The sequence below is a fragment of the Bidens hawaiensis genome, unplaced genomic scaffold (genome assembly GCF_021521415.1).
Source record: "Bidens hawaiensis isolate Kalapana, Puna unplaced genomic scaffold, B.hawaiensis_p1.1 tig00046629_1, whole genome shotgun sequence".
Lineage (NCBI taxonomy): Eukaryota > Viridiplantae > Streptophyta > Magnoliopsida > Asterales > Asteraceae > Bidens > Bidens hawaiensis.
The window spans coordinates 93,361-116,550 of record NW_027505989.1 but is presented as its reverse complement, the minus strand read 5'-3'; the positions used below and the strand labels follow the sequence as shown (position 1 = coordinate 116,550).

Here is a 23,190-nt window from a genome sequence, read left to right as displayed (position 1 = left end):
AGGAAGAGGGTGGCCGCCCCCCTCCCCTCTTTCTTTCTCCCTTATTATTTTATTAATATATATTTCCTTAGTGGGTGCATGCAAAGGGTGTGAATGGTGGACTTGTAAGTTGCCATTTTGAAAGACCAAATAACTCTTTCATTTTTTTCACAACACAAGAACAAGATACAAACTTTTCTCTCTAGCTTTTCTTTTCTTCTTGTATTTGGCTAAAAGGAAAGGAAAGGGAAAAAGATTATCAAGTGTTCAAATCCTAGCTAAGAAGGTGTTTGTTGCAAGGCTTGGGGTATACAAGCTTGAGGAACTCCCATTGAAGTTCTAGCCAATCTTTTCATCATCTCTTTTACTCATTCCTTGGATTTGAAAGGTAGTCATAACATGCATGGACTTATAGTGACATGCATGTGTTTAATAGTATGCATTTTGTATATGGATCCGGGATTGGGTTTTGCATGTGTAAAATCGGTTTTATACATATCAAACTAACAACATTTAAAACTTTTATCCACTGCGTTTTTGATAAAAGTAAGGTTTTATCACTTTGATAATCTTGTTAAAACCCAACAATGGCATCAAGAGCCGCTTATACGGATGCATGCTTCATTAAACCCAAAAATTTTCGGGTTTATGGTGGGTTTCATCATTTGGCCGAAAAGGTTTTTGAGGTTTTGGTTTCCCCATGGTTTTTCAAGGTTATACTTTACATGCATGTGGTAATCTTGAAAAACTAGGTCATTTGGATGATTGATTGTATTGTTTGGACAAAACCCGAAAACTTTCGGTTTGGATAGATATGGCCGAAAGTTTTGAGGGAAAAAGGGTAACCATATTGGTCATGTATTATTGCATATTTGGATGTGTATTGGATGTTCATAACCTAGCGATGACCTTGTGTTTGGTTGAATGATTGTGTTGATGTGTTTGTTCATTCAAGTGGTTGTTTGTTCATTCGATATGGTTGTAATATTTATTTGGGTTTGTAATCTATTTATTCATTCATTTGGTTTGTAATAATAAGTAGATTAGATGCATTTCTTTTACTAGAAAATTGTATTAGGACATATTTTGTAAAAGAAGATGCAAAGATGGAGGCCCAAATAAAGTGGAGACCACAACACGGGGGTGAACACCTGGGGCATTTGGATGCGGGATCAAGTAGGAGTTCATCGACACAAGATTATGTCCTTTCGGGTCCCTTAGGAAAGACCTTTTTGACACACTTGTCTTCGGTCAACAAGTGTAGTCAACATTAGGAGGCTATGGTTATGAACTTGTGGTTGTATATTTTATGCTTTCATGGTTGATTTTCTTTTTTTTTTGTGTTATTGCAATATGGTTTGCTAACTACTAAAAATCAACAACTAGCATAAAATTGGTTCCTTAGAAATCGTTAGGTAATAAAAAATTGGTTTTATTAAAGTCTAATGATTTCATAATAAAATGGGTTTTATTAATAGGAATTTTGAAAATGAGTTTTTCAACTAAATACCATACATTTGAATGCATGCAAATGGAAGGTACATAAAAGGTTTTCCAATCTGGAATTTAGAAAACTAAAATCCCTTTTATAAAATAAGTTGAACACCATCCTTTTGTACAACACTCGAATCAATTGGGAACTCGGTATGGGATAAAAGTCACCTAACCATGTTGGAGGAAACTTGTGAGTTTGAGGTGGGTTTACCATACTTGTGGGATAAAGGTCACCTAACCACATGTATGTGTAAACTCACACGTGTGTATAAGTAGGACGACTTAAATTGGAAACCATGTGAATAGGGTTACCGAAGCATGGTATACAATGGTGTTGATGGGATTAAACATGCCAACTAAACATAAAATGTTTAACCAATCCCATAAAACTAGAAGTTGCAAAGGGTTGCAATTGTCAAACGTTGACTACCTTATTAATTTAAATAGTAGGATAAAGGTCACCTAACTACTATTTGAATGTAATGTTGGGTTCTAGATTTTAATCATTAATTGTCTTGGAGACATAAAGGGTATTAACGATTAAAATTAATCATTGATATCGAAAATACTAAAATTGAGCTTTGTTATATTTGTAGATGGTCACAATCAACAACCCACCTAACGTTATTATTCCACCCGTTAACAACCTATCACTTAGATCTATTCTTGACAAGGATCGTCTAAACTATAACAACTTTATGGATTGGTATCGAAACTTGAGAATCGTTCTCAAGAAAGAAAAGAAATACTACGTATTAAAGGATCCTATTCCCAATGAACCTAGTGTTAACGATGTCCAAAATCATAACGATTGGGTTAAGCACAATGACGATTCGGTGCAAGTTGCTTGCCTCATGTTGGGAACTATGATTCCCGAAATTCAAAAGGATTTTGAACTTCATGGGGCATACGACATGATCACCCAACTTAAGGAAATGTTCCTTACACAAGCTAGGGTGGAATGCTTCGAAACGGTTCGAGCACTTCATGCATGTCGTATGGAAGAAACCCAATCCGTTTCCTCCTATGTGCTTAAGATGAAAAGCCACATTGATCGTCTCGAGCACCTTAATTGTCGCGTCTCAAACGAGTTAGCCACGGATTTAATCCTAAATGGGCTAACCAAGAGCATTGGTGAGCTTCATGCAATGCTCAAGACAGCCGAGACGGGAATGGGTAAAAAGGTTTTTACCCGTTCTCACGATCAATGAGGGAGGCAATAGGAAGAGGCATCACCCGGAACCTAAGGCAAAGGTTGCCAAAGGTAAGGCACAAGTCATGGCTAAGTTCAAGGGAAAGGCGAAAGTGGGACCACCCAAACCGAAAGAAAAGAATCCAAAGGTTTGCGCGGAGGATCCGTGTTTTGGATGTGGGGAGATAGGGCATTGGATGAGGAATTGTCCAACCTATCTAAAAGAGTTGAAAGCTAAGAGGGATGTAGGGCAAACCTCGGGTACAACTTTCATGATTCATGTTGATCTTAATATTAGTTCCTCTAACACATGGGTATTGGATACCGGATGTGGAACTCATATTTGCAATTTGTTGCAGGGATTCAAAGGAAATGAAGGATTCAAGAAGGGAGATATTAGTCTCTTCATGGGCAACGGAGCAAAGGTTGTTGTCGAAGCCCGAGGGGACTATGTTTTGAAGCTTCCAAATGGTTTGGAAGTTATTTTAAATAATGTTTTGTATGCTCCTAGTTTGACTAGGAATATTATCTCCGTTTCCTTGTTAAGACAATATGGTTATGATTTTAAGTTTATGGATGATTGTATTTATGTTTTCATGAATGATGTATTTTATTTTAAAGCAATGCCATCTAATGGCATTTATGAATTAGTTCATGATAACACATCTTATGATAACATATTATACCAATCAAGCACCAAAAGACTCAAAATGGATTTGAGTAATACTTATCTTTGGCATTGTCGTCTTGGTCACATAAACAAAGATCGCATACATACACTTCAAAAGAATGGTCTTTTGGAATCAAGTGATGATTCATTTGATAAATGCGAGTCTTGTATTTTAGGAAAGATGACCGAGGACCCTTTTAATGGAACAAACCAAAGGGCAAAAGACTTATTAGGTATCATACATTCGGATGTATGTGGTCCTTTTAAGGCAATGACAAGGAATGGTGAAAGATACTTCATTACCTTTATTGACGACTATAGTCGTTATGGGTATGTGTACTTGTTAAGACACAAAGATGAAGCTTTTGAAATGTTCAAAATCTTCCAAAATGAAGTACAAAATCAACTCGATAAAACCATCAAAGTACTTCGTTCAGATAGAGGAGGTGAATACCTAAGTGATGCTTTCCAAGATCATCTTAGAAGTTGTGGGATCATCTCACAAGTTATTCCACCCGGAACACCACAACACAATGGTGTGTCCGAGAGGAGAAATCGAACTCTATTAGATATGATTCGATCTATGATGGCTAGAAGCACATTGCCTCTACCATTTTGGGGTTTCGCTTTGCTCTCCGCGGCCCGTATTCTAAATATGGCCCCAACCAAGAAAGTGGACAAGACACCTTTTGAAATATGGAATGGAAGGGCTCCATCATTAACATATTTAAAGGTATGGGGTTGTGAGGCTTATGTCAAGAACAACACCCAAAACGAACTTGAAAGTCGGTCCACTAAGTGTATCTTTGTAGGATATCCCAAGGACTCCATGGGATATTATTTCACAACCCAACCGAGCAAAAAGTGTTCGTTGCTCGAAAGGCCGAGTTCTTGGAAACTAAGTTCCTTATGGAAGGTACTAGTAGAACGGTGGAACTCGAGGAGGATCGAGAACCACAAGCCAATACACGTTTGGTTGACACAAGCAATCAACAAGAGGTTGTTGAGAATGATGAAATGGTTGATCAAAACACACTAAACATTCGCAAATCTGGTAGAATTAGACATCCACCCGAAAGATATGGATTTTTCATGGATGGATGCTATGTGGTAGATTCGGATGAACCCACCACATACCGTGATGCAATGTCACAATCCGATTGTGACAAATGGCTTGAAGCCATGAACGTAGAGATGCAATCCATGCATGACAACCAAGTATGGGATTTCGTTGTACCTCCTCTTAATTCCAAACCGGTTGGAAATAAGTGGATTTTCAAGAAGAAAACCGATATGCATGGAAACTTGGATACTTATAAAGCAAGACTTGTAGCAAAAGATTTCACTCAAACTCAAGGGGTTGACTATGATGAAACTTTTTCTCCCGTAGCAATGCTAAAGTCTATTAGGATATTGTTTGCCATAGCCGCACATTATGATTATGAGATATGGCAAATGGATGTCAAAACCGCTTTTCTAAATGGGCATCTTGAGGAAGATGTCTATATGGTTCAACCCGAAGGTTTTGTCGATCCACAACATCCTAACAAAGTATGCAAGTTAAAGAAATCAATCTATGGATTGAAACAAGCATCTAGAAGTTGGAATCATCGTTTTGATGAAGAAATTAAGAAATTTGAATTCATCAAAAATGGTGATAAAGCTTGTGTATATAAGAAAGCTAGTGGGAGCATCATTACCTTCTTAGTATTGTATGTTGATGACATACTACTATTTGGGAATGACATTCCAACCATGGAAGGTGTAAAATCATGGCTTGGAAGTTGTTTTTCCATCAAAGATCTTGGTGAAGCCGCCTATATTTTGGGAATAAAGATCTATAGGGATAGATCAAGGCGGTTGATAGGTTTAAACCAAAGTGCATGCATTGACAAAATCCTGAAAAGGTTCAAGATGGAGAACTCTAAGAGAGGTTTAGTACCTATTCAAAGAGGAACGATATTAAGTGCGTCTCAATGTCCAAGCTCAAATGAAGAGCAAGATAAAATGAATGGGATCCCATACGCATCGGCTATTGGATCCATCATGTATGCAATGGTATGCACTAGACCGGATGTGTCATGCGCTTTAAGCATGACAAGTAGATTCCAACATAATCTGGGAAGTAGCCATTGGATGGCGGTCAAGAGTATATTGAAATAACTTAGAAGGACTAAGGATATGTTTCTAATATACGGTTCGGGTGAGGAGGAACTCGTCGTAAAGGGTTACGCGGATGCGAGTTTCCAAACCGATCAAGATGATTCTAGATCACAATCGGGATATGTTTTCGTTATGAATGGTGGGGAAATCTCTTGGAAGAGCTCAAAACAAGACGTGGTAGTCTTATCCACCACGGAATCGGAATACATCGCCGCCTCATTGGCAGCTCAAGAAGCTGCGTGGATAAGGAAATTCATTGCCGACCTAGGGTAGTCCGTACCATTCAGGACCCTCTAGAGATCTTTTGTGACAACGAGGGTGCAATTGCACAAATCAAGGAACCTCGTGCACATCAAAAGACGAGGCACATTGAACGGAGGTTCAACTACATAAGGGATGAAGTTGAAAAGGGAAAGATATGTATTTGCAAAGTTCACACCGATCAAAACATGGCGGATCCACTCACGAAGCTTCTTGAAAGGCCAAAGCATGAGGGTCATATTTGTGCCTTAAGACTTCGGTATTCTAGTGATTGGATATGATCGAAATTTTGTATTTGGATATCGGAACAATTGTTATTTTGACTCATTCATATAATTATGGTTTATGATTATGACATTTTGAGTTATGTTCCATTTTAGCATGTTTAAATCCGTGAATAAATTACTTATTCTAAATGTCCGTAGTCGCTCATATTTGTGGGAACTAATATGATGGTAAGACTATTATGAACTTGGATTGGTGGATATTCATAAGGTATGAATATAAAGCAAGGGTTGCTGCCAAGGTTCATAGATATTTATGGGATATAAATATTGGACTGACCCGCTTTCAAATGTTACTACATGGAATCTTTGTGATTGATCATAAGTAAATTTGAGTAAAAGGCAAATATCATAGTATCCTCCGACCTGAGATACATATTGGGTCTTGATATTCACCAAGTATTATGCTTTGACTTAGTTCTTCGCTGCTCTGAAACATGACAGTACATAAGTCTAAGATCAGGTACAGTACTAAGTGATTGTGAAAGACATATGTAGTCAAAAGGGGATTTGTCCCTCTTATTCGTTGAGAGTAAAATGTCTAAGGCCTGCAAAGTTAAATCAACAGAGAATGAACACTCTGTGTCTCTGGATTTGATATGACATCTGTGGCAAAAGGATAAATGATAGATTCACCTAAATCATTTCAAGTAAGGGACTTGAAGGGGATGATGTTATTGAATGGCACTTCGTCATGCGTATTAGGGGTCGTAAACCGTAGTTAGGCGGTATTTGCTACTTGCATCAATCTTCTATGTATCTTGTGCAAGTGGGAGATTGTTGGACTCGGTATGCCCAAGACACATATTATTATTGATGTGGCTAGTACGTTATGATCCAAGTCGGGTCATACCCAATAACAAGCTAGACAAACACCAATAATATTTGTTTATATATGATATGATCATAACAAATAAATATTAACACTTGAGTTATTTGGAAAGGGGTTTCTAAATACAATATACTTGTGAAATAAATAAATCATATGGATGATTTATACTTTGAGAGAGAGCATTCCATAGCGCTATTTAAGATGGTTAAATAACAATATGTGAAAATGGTTACCAAGCATGTTACCTATATTGTGTTATGTTTATTTTGGGAAATAACACAATTGAGTTTTATGATATAAAAGAAAAAATAATAATAATAATAATGATAAAGGAAGAGGGTGGCCGCCCCCCCCCCCCCCTCTTTCTTTCTCCCTTATTATTTTATTAATATATATTTCCTTAGTGGGTGCATGCAAAGGGTGTGAATGGTGGACTTGTAAGTTGCCATTTTGAAAGACCAAATAACTCTTTCATTTTTTTCACAACACAAGAACAAGATACAAACTTTTCTCTCTAGCTTTTATTTTCTTCTTGTATTTGGCCAAAAGGAAAGGAAAGGGAAAAAGATTATCAAGTGTTCAAATCCTAGCTAAGAAGGTGTTTGTTGCAAGGCTTGGGGTATACAAGCTTGAGGAACTCCCATTGAAGTTCTAGCCAATCTTTTCATCATCTCTTTTACTCATTCCTTGGATTTGAAAGGTAGTCATAACATGCATGGACTTATAGTGACATGCATGTGTTTGATAGTATGCATTTTGTATATGGATCCGGGATTGGGTTTTGCATGTGTAAAATCGGTTTTACACATATCAAACTAACAAGATTTAAAACTTTTATCCTCTGCGTTTTTGATAAAAGTAAGGTTTTATCACTTTGATAATCTTGTTAAAACCCAACAGGTTGGTCACGACTAGCCCCCTTGGGACGCGTGTGACAGATAAACGAGCTTATCCCTCAATTGATCGTATTGGAAGGAGAGATACTTCCAAGATATTATAAATGGCTACGGTCTTTGCTCTTGGGTCAACGGCTGACAAACCGCCCCAAGGTAAGATGACTATATATGCCGATTATTTCTCTCTTGAGAATCTTCTTCTTCCCATTACCAAGTTTATCGGGAATCTGCTCACGAGTAACGCGATCCATCTTTCCCAATTGCACCCGCTGGGATTGATGAGAATCCGTCATTTTGAATTATGTTGTAAGGCGCACAACATTGTTCCCACAATAGAAAATTTTTCTTTCTTTTACAAGTTGAACATATGTGGCAGATGGATCAACTGCGTTCCTACTGATAAAGGAGTTATTGGAATGGAGCCCCCTCGCAGCGATCCCAAATGGCGGACAAAGTTTTTCTGGATACTTGAGGATGTCATCCCCATTTCCATGACCCGCCATTCTCCCGATGTAAAACTGTCAGATCTGAACTTTGCGTCTTACGAGGGTCAAGGCTGGTATAACTTTATAACCCACACACCGACACCGATGCGTCCTACCAACGAAGCTGCATTGGTGCGTGCGGGCATAAGTCGTTCGTGGCCACTCCCAGACCTTGTACTCTACTACCGGAAGCCAATTGAATGTAAGTATTTTTATTTACAATTGTGGTACCACCCTAATAACCGTAACAACTGAAATAGTGAGCTTTTAGTAATTCAAATTCACTTTTTTTAGTTTTTTACATTTTGCAAGATAACTTCACCTTTTATTTAAAAGATCTCATACATAAGCATAAAATCGTCAAGAGCGTTCACATCATCTTCAAAAAGAATGAGGCATCGAAGATTACTTAATAGACGTTCTTTGATAAATTTTAAATAACCGATAAAATCATAATACACTTGAATATGGTATTTAACAGAGAGAGAAAACTAAGAGCGTGAGGTAAAATCGAGTACGCCTTTATAAAAGACAGCATCTAGTCCTTAATTAAAATTAGTCTCACCTAATTTTATTATTATTATTGTTAGAGAAAATTACTATTTGCGTCCCTGTGGTTTTAGGGCGAAGACACAATGAGTCCCTGAAAAATTTTTTGAACTGGTTGAGTCCCCGTGATTTCAAAAACGAACAATTTGAGTCCCTGTGGTTTTAGAAACGAACAATTTGAGTCTCTGTGGTTTCAGTAAAATGAAAAGTTTACCATGAAAGTTAAGTAATGGCAGGGAATCAAATGGTTCATTTTTAAAACCACAGGGACTCAATCAGTTCAAAAAAATTTTCAGAGACTCATTGTGCCTCCGTCTTAAAACCACAGGGACGCAAACAGTAATTTTCTCTTATTATTAACACCAATAAAAATCCAAAAACAAAAAAAAAAATTCAAAATAGTATTATTATCTGAAACAATAAGAGGTCATTGCAGAAGCATTTCCTGTGTAGTTTCCTGGAAAATGACAAACCCTAAAATGGACTCTGTTTCTTCTCTCATATTATTATTATTATCAACAGCAGCAACAACCATCAACAGCACGGCCTGCAACCAATGACATAGCTTTCCCGCCTCCATTTATTATTCTTTTCTTCACCAAAACCCTTTCTTCAATTCCCAATGTATATTCCCATTTAAAGCTTTGCCAACATCATGCTTCAATTTCAACTCCGATGATTCCAAGATTCAGATTCCTGGTAACCCTTTTCCTTGAATCCAATTCTTTCTCTTTTTATCAATCAAATTGAATTGGGTTTCTTGTTCATTTTCGAATTAGTTGTTTTCGATGGAACAGTTCCAAGAAACCCGACCCTATTGTAAATAACTGTGCCGGGTTTTGCGGGTCTTGCCTGGTTTATGCTCACCCGCACTTTTAGCTCTAATCTTGTTTATTTTTGTTAGAGTTATTGCCGGCTAGATTGAAAGTTGAATTTTTAGTTGTTTGTTTCGTGTGAAATGATGTTAAACTCGGTTGTATATGTTTTCAGTCAGTTTTTGTGTTGCTGGCGGCTTGAAGATGAATACGCATTATTTGTTGCCGGCTACTCTCACGGATATTCTTCAAGTTCTCAATCCCACAGAGGCTGACTGGGCGAGACGGTTTCAGATTATTGATGATCTTAAAGCCGTTGTTCAAACTGTGGATATTCTTAGAGGTAAGAATATTATGTTGTTCAAACTCACGTCATCCTGTGTTACTAGATTGTCTGAATATTATGTTTTTATGCAAATAGGTGCCACAGTGGAACCATTCGGTTCGTTTGTGTCTAACCTCTTTACCAGATGGGGGGATTTGGATATCTCGATTGAGTTGCCGAACGGCTCGTATATTTCTAGCGCTGGGAAAAAACATAAGCAGGCGCTGCTGTTAGATGTTTTAAAAGCCTTGAAAAGTTTCGGTAAGCTTCATGTTTTTTCTGAATTTTGTGTATAAGTTTTTTAGTTAATGTTGTTGATGAAAAACATTGGTTGACAGGTGGATTTCATGGGATAAAATATATCTCACATGCGAGAGTGCCTATATTGAAATGTGACAGCAACAATGGCAATATTTCCTGTGACATTTCTATCAACAATTTGAGCGGTCAAATGAAGTCAAAGTTGTTGTTTTGGATAAATGCGATTGATGACCGTTTTCGTGACATGGTCCTAATTGTATGTGCTTTTATTTTTATTTTTATTTTACTATGCAGACAATATTCAATGTGCTGATTTTTTATGATTGTGTGCAGGTTAAAGAATGGGCAAAGGCACACGGTATCAATGATCCAAAAACCGGAACTTTCAATTCTTACTCGCTTAGTTTACTCATTATATTCCATTTTCAGGTTATTATAAATTGATTTTCGTATATTTTATCTTCAAATTATGCTCTTTTTTCTTTTAATTTGAACATCTTTTGCCATATTTTTTTTCCAGACTTGTGAACCGGCTATTCTACCACCGCTTAGTGAAATATACCCCGGGAACATGTCTGCTGATCTATATGGTATTATGCTTATATATGTTTAGAAAATAATAAGTGTTTATTTAAAAAGTATACAATAATCATTTGTTAAACAGGCGTACGAGCGACTGCTGAGAAAAATATTGAAGAAACATGTGGCGTGAATATAAACAGGATTAAGTCAGATAGGTCGAGAGCGATTAATAGAAGCTCGTTGGCTGAGCTGTTTATTTCATTTCTTGCAAAAGTAAGTTTTTCGTAAGCCTGCAAAGGAGGTCAGTTTCTGTTAATATTTTTTAATTGTAATTTAATTGTTTTTTTATTTTTATTTCAGTTTTGTGACATCGATATGAGGGCTTTGACACAAGGGATCAGTCCGCACAACGGGCAATGGGAAGACATTGATACTAACATGATATGGCAACCCAAAACTTATGCGTTATTCGTACGTCTTCTTTCTCTCGTTTCGTATATGTTTGTGTCTGTAACTCTGTATGTTTACATACATATACCATTTCCAGTACTGTTTAGAGTAAATTGTACTTGTCTTTTTAGGTTTACGCCCCCCACCCCTCCCCCCAAAAAAAAAATAAACTAAGGTAGTTATAAAGAACGTCCTTTATTTGAAAAATTGTAACATTTTCAGTTTTTTTCCACTAACAGACGCTAAATGATTCAGTTAAATCCATATTAGTGACCAATCTCTGTTAGTAGAAAGAAACTGAAAATCTTACAACTTTTCAAATAAAGGATGTCCTTTCTAATTATCTTCTATGTATGCATATATGCAAGCACTTTTGTCTTTAAACCTGAAGGACGGAAATTGAAAAGTGTAATTTACTCTAAAATTTATGTGCATATATGCAAGCACTTTTGTCTTTTAAAAAATGTTTATAATTATTAACAACTCAATGTAGTTGAGAAGAGAATATTATTACAATAATGGTGTAAAGTTTTTATTAACGCAACTCAGGAAGTTGTATGCATTAAAAATATAATTTGGACGACTTTGAACCCATTTGATACGTGTTCCTTTTAGGTATATGCATGTATTAATTTCTTAATTTTGTAAACTGAAAAAGAAAACCTGATTTTGCTGGTAATAGATCGAGGACCCATTTGAGCAGCCAACGAATTGTGCAAGGGCGGTTGGGCAACGAAACCTTAATAAGATTGCACAAGCATTTCAAAGTAGCTATCAGAAGTTGATATCTGGCAACCAAATCCACCCGCTTGCGGTTCTAGCGAGGCCAGAAGTATTGAGCATCATTAGTAGATCTCAACACGCAGTCCCGGGTATGAATCAATTAAGAAGTCATCCTCAGGCCCGCACAAACCGGGCTGGGGTTCTTGGGGGCTCACCTGGGCCCCATTTGCAGACCTACAACGGTAACCAGTACCACAATAGGAGTGGCGGGCCCCACGCTCATAGAGGTGCACATGGACCCACACAAGCACAACAACGACACGCGTATCGGAACAGTCCAAAGAAGAGGGTCAATCAGAGACCTCTGCAAGGAGGTCAAAGTACAAGTCAAAGTCAAGGTCAAAGTCAAACTCAAGATGAGGTGGTTTCTAACAATGAGGCGCATAAGGGGATCTCGAGCAATGGGCAGTCTTCTCAAAATCCGAGCATTCAAAGCTGGAAGGTAAATCTGAGAAATGAGTAGGTGTTTGGAAACAAAGAGCTGTCTTGGAAGTGGGACTGTTTGGTTGTTATGACTTTATATTTTTAAGCAGCATGTCAACGAGAATTATTACTATTGGCGGGAACTGAACTCGGGTCAACTCTTTGGGGAATTGATTTGTATTGGTTTCTTTGACTTGACCTTAATTGACTTTCGTATACAACCTATTATTGTTCATGGTCCAGTTCGACTGGTTTTGATGGGATTTATTGGCTAGACCGGTAAGCCTCGGTTTGATGGCTTAAAACTTTTTTTTCAAAATAATTGTTCACATTATTTCTTTTTTAAATTGATAAAAATGCTTCATGAATAATAAACATTCAACCATTAGTAACTACTAAGAGATTTGTACATTGTACCTGTATTGACTATAAAAACTTAAGGTGATAAAAGAATAAAATAAACATTACATGTCTTTGCTATTAACTTTATGCATCACAAGTTTATTACTTGAGGCGTTTATCGCATGTCAGGACTCTGTAATGTGCATGAGGCCCTTTGGCTGTGTACCTTAGGGTTACACGCCAGCCCATCGCCTTCCCGGTTTCTTGAAGTTCATCCATCACCGTAACTGAATCACAAACGTGCGCCGCCTTCCTATTCTGTTCAACTCAAGCATGATACTTGAAATACTACATCCGATGCATTTCAAACAGACAAGATAATTATAAAAAATTTAAAAAAATAAATAAATAAATAACATAGTCTAATCTTTGTTTCAAAAAAATATACCTTGTTTGTTCAACTGAGAGCAGACCTGCTGCGGCTGCGTGCAAGAGATCATAAGTTCTTGGGTGCGTATCAAACGGTTCACACCTACATGGATTGAAATGGTTAATAGCAAATAACAAGAACGATAACGATTAAGCATCATAGGTTCGGCTTTAAACAGATCTTTTCTGGATACAAATGCATCAAATCTATTGTTCTTGCGAGCCACGTGGTAATGTTTGCTCTTGATTTATCCTCAGGCAATGGAGTAATACATGGCTTTAAATCCACATACCTAAAATGACAACAAATAGATATCATAAGTTTTTATTAAATAGAAGGTTCATTAAGAAATTTGAATAATTACTTACCAAACATTCTATGGGTTATCCAGGTTATCACATTGTTGTACTAGGAGTGGTTCATGCTTGTAAACCGGTTGTGCTGCCCAAATAAAATATCCACCCGCCCGAAGCAATCTATTAACCTCAAGCAGCAAAATCCCATCTACAATGTAGCACACTATTGCATTGTTTAACAACATCCACATAACAAAATCTTGAACAAGATTGTGCTGCTTACCATAGCGAGTCCAATGAAACAAATCAAACGCCTGGATAAAGCAGCCGTCTTGTTGCAAAAGCAGCCACCATTGCAGGCACACAGCGCTCAAGTGCAAACTGAATCTGATCCTCGTGCATGTCTTTTGGAGCTACAGATAAAGTAACCACATTTCTTGAAGTTAAATTTGCACCAAAACTCGCAACAACACATCCAACGTCTAAAACAGCACGCGTATGATACCCAAAAGCAATCTCTGGAACCACCTACAAAAGCACACCAAAATTGTAGACCAATTGTTTTGAAATTTGAAATGTGTGATATAGTCCCTCATACCTTTCAATCCTTTATTAGTGTTCGCTCGTTAAGCTTTTGTTGGACAAACGGACGGTTCATAAACACTTTACTGAACGGAACGTGCCAATAAAATAGTTAAACCAAATGTAAAAGAATATTCTATTGTGACCCTAGTCAAAAGGTTCTTAGTTCTTAGTTAAATTATGAGCTTCGAGGTTTTCATTCTTTTAACATTGGGTTCGATAACAGTTAAGGAACTATAATCTATGCAAGTTTAGAAAATAGTTATTTTGATTTGATTAGCGTGTCATGATTTACGGTAATGACAAAAAGACATATTTGAAGAATAGACTTGTATACGAGTATATGCTTGGAAATGAATCATGGGTCATAGACTAAACCACATTTTTAGAAGATACATGAGTATAAGAAAACAGATACAAGAATTTGATTCACGTATCATATATCATGAGAGACGAAAATACATTTTGGGAAACTACAAGAGTATGAAAAGTAGATACTTGAATCTGATTCATGCATCGTACATAACGGGATAGACTAAAATATATATTTAGAGGATACACAAGTATCACAAGTAGATACTCGGATCAAATTTATGTATCATGCAACATAAGGAAGACAAACATTTTCGGAGGATAAACAAGTAAAAAAAAGCAGAGGCCATTTTAATTCACGTGTCATATGTTATGAGGCATGCTAGAATACAATAATAGAGGATACATTGGTATAAAAGTAGATATTTTAATCTGATTCGTCTGTCATATGGTTTTTAAAGTATTTAACGAGTTAAAGAAGCTTCACAAACAAATACTTCAAAGATCTTCTTTAAAAAAATGATTATTTTGTATGAAATATATTGTTTAATATAAATATATACATCAATTTTTCAACACATACTGCAATTATGTGTTAATAATGCATATTAAAAATCATTATCTTAAAGTTGTACAATTTTATATGGGTGACATGAACATAAGCAACTATGCTTTCCAAAAACTGTTATCTTTTAACTGAAAAGTAAAACTATTATCATTATAGATAAAACAATCAATAATTTTATATCATAATTGAATTATTAAAATTCAAATACATACAACGATTGACCATAAGTAATCTATCAATATTAAGTATAAACCGTAACCAAACCGTTGTTTATGACTGCTTGATGATTGTTTGAGTAAAACGTTACTGCATACCAAATATATTCACAACTAAAAGCCACACAAATCAATAACAATGATAAATTAACTTTGCAACATGATGGTCTCAAAGGCTTCCTCAAATAAACATAAACATAAAACTGAATATATCATATTATTTGATTACATGAAATCCCAATTCTAGTTCTACTACTCTCACTTTATCAACCCCCCAACACAAATTAAAATATTTATTGGATTCATACTTAATAGTTCTAGTCAACAGCCCGGTCCGCATATACATCACAAACACATAAAAAGCTGATGTTAAGTCTAATTGTACAACCTTTTGGAGGATCAAACACATGACTAGCTTCATTTCTTTCACTTGATAAGACTGATTCGGGCACGTGACTCACCACCAAGTGACCCGTTCGAGGTCATACTCGAGCACGTCTTTTTACCTTGCTGAGTCAGGTCTTTGTGAGTGTACACGACCCCCTTATCATTATCCACCACCTGTCCGTTTCCTCTTGCAATCCTGAAAATATTAATAAAACGAGTTAGACTATAAAATGTGGTGTTTTATCAATCGTTAACTACGTAAATATCACGAAATACCATCGGGTTGTTAGCAGCCCTTCAACTCCAACGGGCCCACGGGCATGAATCCTACTTGTACTTATGCCAACCTGTCGAGCAAGTAGACGGTCAATAATTAATTTCATTGGACATTCTTAAAGAAAGCAGTTTGTAACAAATTAGTCCTTTAACCCTAACTGGCGTTACATTTCAGTTAAACCCATTTTAAATGACCAATACGCCCTTAATATAATATACTTAATTATATTATATTAGGTAAATGCGTATCAATCATTTAAACTGGATTTAACTAAAAATTCTAACGCCAGTTAGTGTAAATGACTAATTTGTTATAAACTGCTTTCTTTAAGGATGCCTAGTGCATTTAATAAATTTATAAATAGACGTTAAAATATTTTACCTCGGCGCCGAGTCCAAATCGGAACCCGTCACTGAACCTTGTACTTGCATTATGAAATACAGCAGCACTGAAATGTATACTTTATACATCAGGATACTAAAATTTTAACAGAAAATTGGGAATTTATAGATTATGATATAAAAACCTGTCAACTTGATTTAAAAAGATGTCAGCAACTTCAGGGTCTTCTGTAACAATGCAGTCAGTATGTGCACTGCAAAAAATAGAGATATAAGCAAAGTGTAAAAATAATATTATTGAAAACATTTATAACTAAATAAACTAACTTACCTTCCATGCTTGTGTATATGATCAATGGCAGCATGCACATCATCAACAATTTCAATTGTGCAAGTTAATGAACTATATTCATGATGAAATGATGGTGCTGCTGGAAGATTAAGCAACGAGCACGCCCTGGGCCCACCATTTATACTCACACCTGAATACAAATCTGTTAAAATACGATCCAATGGCCAAAAAGTGGTTCATTTATACTCATGCCTTTGGTTTGAAGTTCAATGAGAAGCTCGTTAACGCCACCGTTCTCCATTAAGTCTTGATGAACAAGAAGTGTTTCCTGGTAAAAGAATGTGAAAATAATTAATGTGGTAGTACGATGTTATGTATAATATTGTTTCAATAAAAAGGATTTAGAAGGAAGATAAATACCATAGCGTTACAGGCTGCCGGATAATCGGTTTTTGCATCCAAAACTATGTTCTTTGCCTTCTCCATATCAGCAGATTTGTCAACATAGACATGACATATTCCATCTGAAAGTTAAGAAAGCAGAATTACCATATTGCCCTTGATCCCTCGAAGCATTTAGAGTCACTTAAAAGTTAAAACCATCTTACCAGCATGACCAAGAACAGGAATTTTTGTCAAAGATTTAATCTGATAAACAAGTTCATTGCTGCCTCTTGGGATCACAAGATCGATGACATCATCAAGCTGCAGCATAAGTATTATTACATATTAAATTATTAAAATGTAACATTTTCAAAAATAGAGAAGAAAACTTAACGAAAGTTAACAACTAACCTTGAGCAATTCAGGAATCTCTTCTCTAGAAGTCACAAGGCCAATTAACCCTTTACCAACTGTTTCGGGGATGCACGAAGTAATAATCTAAGAAATATTTATAATAAGTTAATAACATATCATTAATGGAATGAGATATCGTTAAAAATGCAATTGTATCTATAAATATATTCAAGAAAACTGACCTTGTGCAAGATAGCATTAGAACGTTTTGCTTCCTTTCCTCCTTTCAATAAGAGCCCATTACCAGTTTTAATGGCTAATGATGCTATCTGTTTAAATCACAGAAAAATTTAATTTCAAAATCTTAAATGTAATAGAACAAATATTCAAATACTAAGTAAACTTATATCACTTAACCTGAACAAGTGCCTCGGGCCGTGACTCGAAGATAACTAGAAGAACACCAAGGGGAGATGACATTTTCTCTAAGATGAATCCATCTGACAGCTGTCATAATATAAAACGTGTTATTTTAAAGTGATTTTACTTTAATAAATTATAAGAAAAAGAACATGCTTATAATTCCTTACCTCTGTTCTCTTTAAAACCTGCCCAATTGGCTCTTCCATAGTTGCAAGCACACGGATTGCTTTAGCAAGACTAGAGATCTGTAACATATAATAAAATCAGAATCAGCAAATAAATTTAATAAAGAAACAAAATTTAGTGTTTTACGTTAAGAATAAAGATTAAAATATAAAATGTGACTTGCCTTTCCGGGCTTTAGATGCAGCCTAGAGAGTAATGATGATCCATATCCATCGTCCAGTGCATCCGCAATGTCAGCTTCATTTTCATGAATTATGATTTTCTCATTTGCTTCTAAAGCATCAGCTATTGCTAGCAGAATTTTACTCCTCTCTTCTGCTGGCATTGCCTGCGTTAAAATAAGGCATGTGTAAACAAAGTGAAAGTTTAGTGAATTGTTCGGCAAGAAGCTTGTTTATGTTTGTTTATTTAATGAAGCGAACATAAGCAGACAAAATTCTTTGTTCATTTAGTTAAAAGAACAAACATGAACGCATGTCTCGTAAGTGAATGCTCATTTATGTTCGTTAGTTTACATTCGTTTATCTGCATGTTTTGAGTTTGTTAGTTACATTCATTTATATATTCGGTTAAATTTTATAGACCCGCTACAATTCAGTTTAGTGTTATTAGTTTTTTAGGCTCGACAGGTTGATGTTCACATTTAATTTTAACTGGTGTTCGCTCAGTTATGTTTGTTCATCTATGTTCAGTTATGTTCTCATTTATGTTCTTTCATACTATTAACATACGAACATAAACAAACACGAGCGTGCTCATTTTCATAACAAATGAAAACAAACAAAACAACCATATCCTCTTAACTGTTCATGTTCGATCATTTGTTTTGTTGAAATCAAACGAACGAACACGAACATGCCCCGTTCGTTTTCATTTGGTTCATTTACAAGCCTGCATAAGTGCAAGAAACACTTATTGTAAAAAATGTTTAAAAATATTACAGTGTCAAATCTGATTACAAAATTTATCATTTCACTAATGGTCACTTTATATGCAAAACTATTGAACATTAAGATCATACTGTTTGCATTGGCCATTCACCATTAAGACCATTTAAAGTCTGATTAGACAACCTTAACTAGATTCAAATAATCTAATGATACCTGAAGAAGTCTAGAACTTTCTCTTGCTGCAACTGTCATTTCACGAGCATTTAGCTCTCCACTAGGGACAAACATATGAGCATCTCTATGAAACAGGGTGCCAATGCGCTGTCCTCTTAGAACTTTTATAATATTGTCACCCGCAAAGCCACTTTAAAACCAATGAAAAGACATCATATGTTTAACCAATGCAATCAAAGCATCACTCTGAAGCGCGAAAAACGGGAACATGTCAATACCTGGTGATGACAACCGGAATGCCAGCTTGAGAAGCATATACAGCAGCTTTGACTTTAGCAGTCATACCACCTCTTCCTAACCTAGATTTGTCACCAAAAGTAATTGTGTTTTCCAGTTTTTCCTTAATGTAGGTGTAAATTAGCTTTGACTGAGGATCACTGGGAGGCCCGCTATAAAGACCATCTACATCACTTAGCAGCACAAGTAGATCAGATTTTAACTCCAGAGCCAGTAGAGCTGCCAGGCTATCATTATCCCAGAATATTCCAGAAGAATCCTGTAAAAAAAGTTTAAAACTTTAAGCAATCTGTGTTTAAGAATATGTGATTAGAAAATAGAGGAATTAATATACCTCATAAGGAGCTCTGCGAGTACTAATGGAATCATTTTCATTAAAAACAGGAATAACTTTTAATGACAGCAATGAATCCACAGTTTCAGTAAGTTGTTTCCTAAATTCTGGACTCCTAAAGTCGTTATCAGTCACGAGAAGCTGCGCTGATGTTACATCCAGCTGTGAAATGAAATAGTAAGCATGTTGAGCATTAAAAGAAGTGAAATGACCAAAAGGCAAATGGATTATGAATTTTACCTGGCTAAACAATGTATCATAAAGTGCCATAAGGCCGTTTTGTCCAACGGCTGCACATGCCTTACCATCAAGCTCAGCTTGTGGTTTCTGAAGATCCGCAAAGCTTTAAGAAATAAATAACTATTAGTCACTAATATAATAACTCTTGTATTAGATACTACTATTAGAATTGAACTTAGTAGGTTAATCATAACTTGAACACGAACAATGGATAACCAAATGAAAGGCATCAATATTTAGTAGAAATGATGCAAAAATCAAAAAAACTTTTTAATTCCTGTATCTGTTATAATGACTCATTATTACTTTTTATTAGGCATTGGCAATGAATATCTTTCCTGAAGCGCGTGACACAGAATTGGGCAGATGTTAAAGACTAGATAGAAGTTGAGTAAAGTAAATTCTTACTTTCTAAATAATCTTACACCCATCTATATATTCATAATTATTGTTCTTTATTAAACGGGTAATTTACATGATTTCCATTCATGACTTGCATCACAGACTATTAACTAGTCAGTGCTCAAACCGATCACATAAATGCAATTTGATTAGTTTAGAAAAGGCCCGTGTAGTCTTATAATATGAAAATTTTCATAATCTTGTAATATTATAGGCAAAATGCGCGGTGACATTAAAATCTCAGACTTGCTTTAGAAATTAAAAGGTTGCATGGTTATGATTTAATCATTGTCCTTTCTAGATGGAGAAAAGTATGACAACTAACAAGGGGAACATGGCAGTATCCCCACATTCATTACACTTAACCTTGTCAATGAATGCGGTGTCACGTCCTGTTTTGAAAATTCTTGAAAATAAAAAGATAAAAGCAACCCAGAATATCATCAAATAAAGAAAAAAGTACAATATCACATTATGTTCAAGAATAATCATCTTAGAAGAGTCAAGATTGATTGAACTGTCGGTCACTAAATGGTTAATAGATCCAAGATACGTGTACAAAACGGACCCCAGACACTATAGAGAACAGAAATAAATCAACAATAATGTCATGCAACAGAAATACAAATATAGTTTCCATTTATACTAACAGAAATCCATCAATAGTTACATAAAGATTAGTATACAGTACCTGCTATTGATTAATTTCCTGTATCTAAGCCGTTGTTGACCAGCTCCAACAGCACCAGATGACACCAAGATAACCTCAAATCCTTCAGAGTTTAGTGCTTGAATCTGCATTTAAAACATACAAACATTTAAAGATCTCAAATAGTTTTTCAAGAATATGTTTTTGTTATAACAATCACCTGCTCACAAAGTGCTCCTAATCTTCCAAGTGCAAGCCTTCCATCATCTCGCGTAACAACAGCCGTTCCAACCTTCAAATCAAAAGATGTATTTTATAAATATTTAGCATAAACAAAAGAAAAGGGCAGATGCCTTTAGTAGGAAACAAATTCTAAACACTTCATCTTAATCAATCCGTTTTAGAGATCTAATTTAACATATCCCTAGAATCCATCTCAAATAAGACAACTAGCACATGTGATTCAAGTAATTGCCTCAATTATCATTTCCTAATCAAGATATAATTCTCAAATATTTAGCTGATTATTACAATATTACTAGATTACTATTTTGATGATCCAGGACACACATGAACAGAGCTCAGATGGCTAAATGAACTAAAAACACGAAATTGTACTTCCACTAATTCGATTAAGGGAAAACAACTAAAATGGCCATTTGACCGGTCAATGTCGACAAAATGTCCATTTGACCAACCAATTCCCATAATCTCCACTTTAAAAGTCGTCAGACCAATCACCTATTAATCATTACTCTACGATAATTTTTAATCAGCTAGCATCTGGCACTTGTCCAAAAAACCTCGCCAGAAGCCAAAATAAATATGGTTGTTGACCAAAATATATCTCTTCGGACGCCACTCTCATCAGAAACCAAAAAAATCTAGTTGGAAGACAAAAATAAATCTCGTTAAAAGACAAAAAAATCTCATCAGACGCCTAAATAATCCCGTCTCCAACGATTTCTTTTTGAAAAAAAAAACCCAGTGACGTCACTCACGGTTTTATGCCACATAGTAGAATTTGGTCGGTTAAAAATCTTGTTGAGTAATGATTAAAGAATAAAAAGTAATCCGGTCCACAAGTTTTACCGTAAACATTAACCGGTCAAATGAACCTAAAATAAAATCTCAAAACCACAAATCACAATTTGAAACGATCAACCAAAACAAAACAAAAGAAACCTAAAACACAAAATTCACAAAGGATACACGCAACATTCGAAAACCAAATAAATTAGGGATCAAAGTACAACAGTTTGAGCTGGTAACAACACGATTAAACTAATTAACAATCACCTTGATAACGATACGCCTGACATCTTTCAGAAAGACGCGAGTTGGATCGATCGATTCCATTGTTAGAGGAGCTTAAGCTGTGTGTGTGTGAGAAAGTGTGTGTGTTGTATGGTTGATTTTGCATCAAAGAATCGTAGGCCATCTGATCCTTGCAGCGGGTCTCCGCGTACATAATATACACATGCAAATTCGTCGTCTTTCCACCTTTTCGCTTTCTCACCGTTTTGGCCACTGCTTTTTTATTTTATTACACTTTCTTCCTTTTCTCTTATATTATTATTATTATTATGTCGCTGTCGTTAACCCAATCACGGTTTCTTTTTTCTTTGTTAAATAACTTAATACTTCTTTTTAAGTTTTCAAAAGTGACATGATCGATGGAATGAATATCTGTCCCTACGTGTTACGTTTTTCAATCAACTAAATAAATAATAATACATCATAAAACTCACACGCCCTGCTTGCGGTGCACGCATATAATGTATATATGTGTGAACCCTCGGGTGGGCAAAAGCGAAATTGCACTAATTTTGACGTTATTTTACCAATATCGTGAAAATAACGTTAAAAGTGGCGGAAGGTTAATCAGGCATCATGTGGTGTCGTTGATAGCCGAAAGACAAGGGTACACGCACCAATCGGTCGGTGTCCCGATGGTTGAGTGTTATGTGTCTTATGTCCAAGGCTTGATGCAAAACTACTATCGAGCCGAGGGTCTCACCGAAAGCAGCCTCTCTATCCCTATGGGGTAGAGGTAAGGCTGTCTACATCTTACCCTCCTCAGACCCTACTATAGCTTTGCTATTGGTGGGATATACTGAGTACGATGATGATGATGACATCATAAAACTCACGACCCCTATTCAAAATAAACAACTTGATTTCAAGCGACCTAAGCCAAGCCGGCTTATTTTTGTAAACAAACCAGGTTCGGCTCGGCTCGGCTCAACTCGTTAGCTTGCTCTTAGGCTTATTTAACTCTGAGCTCGAGCTCAAGTAAAGCTGTCTCGTTTAATTTCGAGCTAAAACCCACACTGGTTCAACTCGCTTATAGCCCCTACATGGGCGTTGTTAAATTTTTGAATTTTGATGCTCTCGTTGTAGTAAACAAAAATACTCTTAAATATAACCG

The 23,190-nt window shown here is 36.0% G+C and overlaps 3 protein-coding genes across 3 annotated transcripts; 1 reads left to right on the top strand and 2 right to left on the bottom strand.

Annotated features, from left to right (window-relative positions):
• The first annotated feature begins 9,371 nt into the window (after positions 1–9,371).
• Positions 9,372–12,424, top strand: LOC143616285 (protein HESO1-like). Its single transcript, XM_077089158.1, has 9 exons — positions 9,372–9,504; positions 9,796–9,963; positions 10,042–10,206; positions 10,284–10,462; positions 10,540–10,635; positions 10,727–10,796; positions 10,871–11,001; positions 11,089–11,199; positions 11,861–12,424. The coding sequence occupies exons 2-9, from the start codon at positions 9,825–9,827 to the stop codon at positions 12,422–12,424; spliced, it is 1,455 nt and encodes a 484-aa protein (XP_076945273.1). The 5' UTR covers positions 9,372–9,504; positions 9,796–9,824.
• A 464-nt stretch (positions 12,425–12,888) lies between these two features.
• On the bottom strand, positions 12,889–14,547 carry LOC143616287 (putative methyltransferase PMT12). Its single transcript, XM_077089159.1, has 6 exons — positions 14,533–14,547; positions 13,765–13,980; positions 13,641–13,660; positions 13,350–13,448; positions 13,175–13,258; positions 12,889–13,039 (listed from the first exon to the last, which is right to left on the bottom strand). The coding sequence occupies exons 1-6, from the start codon at positions 14,545–14,547 to the stop codon at positions 12,889–12,891; spliced, it is 585 nt and encodes a 194-aa protein (XP_076945274.1).
• Positions 14,548–15,427: 880 nt separating this feature from the next.
• On the bottom strand, positions 15,428–22,160 carry LOC143616288 (delta-1-pyrroline-5-carboxylate synthase-like). The gene is made up of 20 exons (XM_077089160.1): positions 22,059–22,160; positions 20,980–21,051; positions 20,802–20,905; positions 19,709–19,811; positions 19,469–19,630; positions 19,116–19,393; positions 18,877–19,027; positions 17,937–18,101; positions 17,755–17,832; positions 17,582–17,671; positions 17,407–17,493; positions 17,222–17,308; positions 17,035–17,131; positions 16,847–16,950; positions 16,679–16,754; positions 16,466–16,616; positions 16,320–16,388; positions 16,175–16,241; positions 15,793–15,863; positions 15,428–15,712 (listed from the first exon to the last, which is right to left on the bottom strand). Exons 1-20 carry the CDS (start codon positions 22,116–22,118, stop codon positions 15,556–15,558), a joined length of 2,229 nt encoding a protein of 742 aa, XP_076945275.1. The 5' UTR covers positions 22,119–22,160; the 3' UTR covers positions 15,428–15,555.
• Between the last annotated feature and the right edge of the window lie 1,030 nt (positions 22,161–23,190).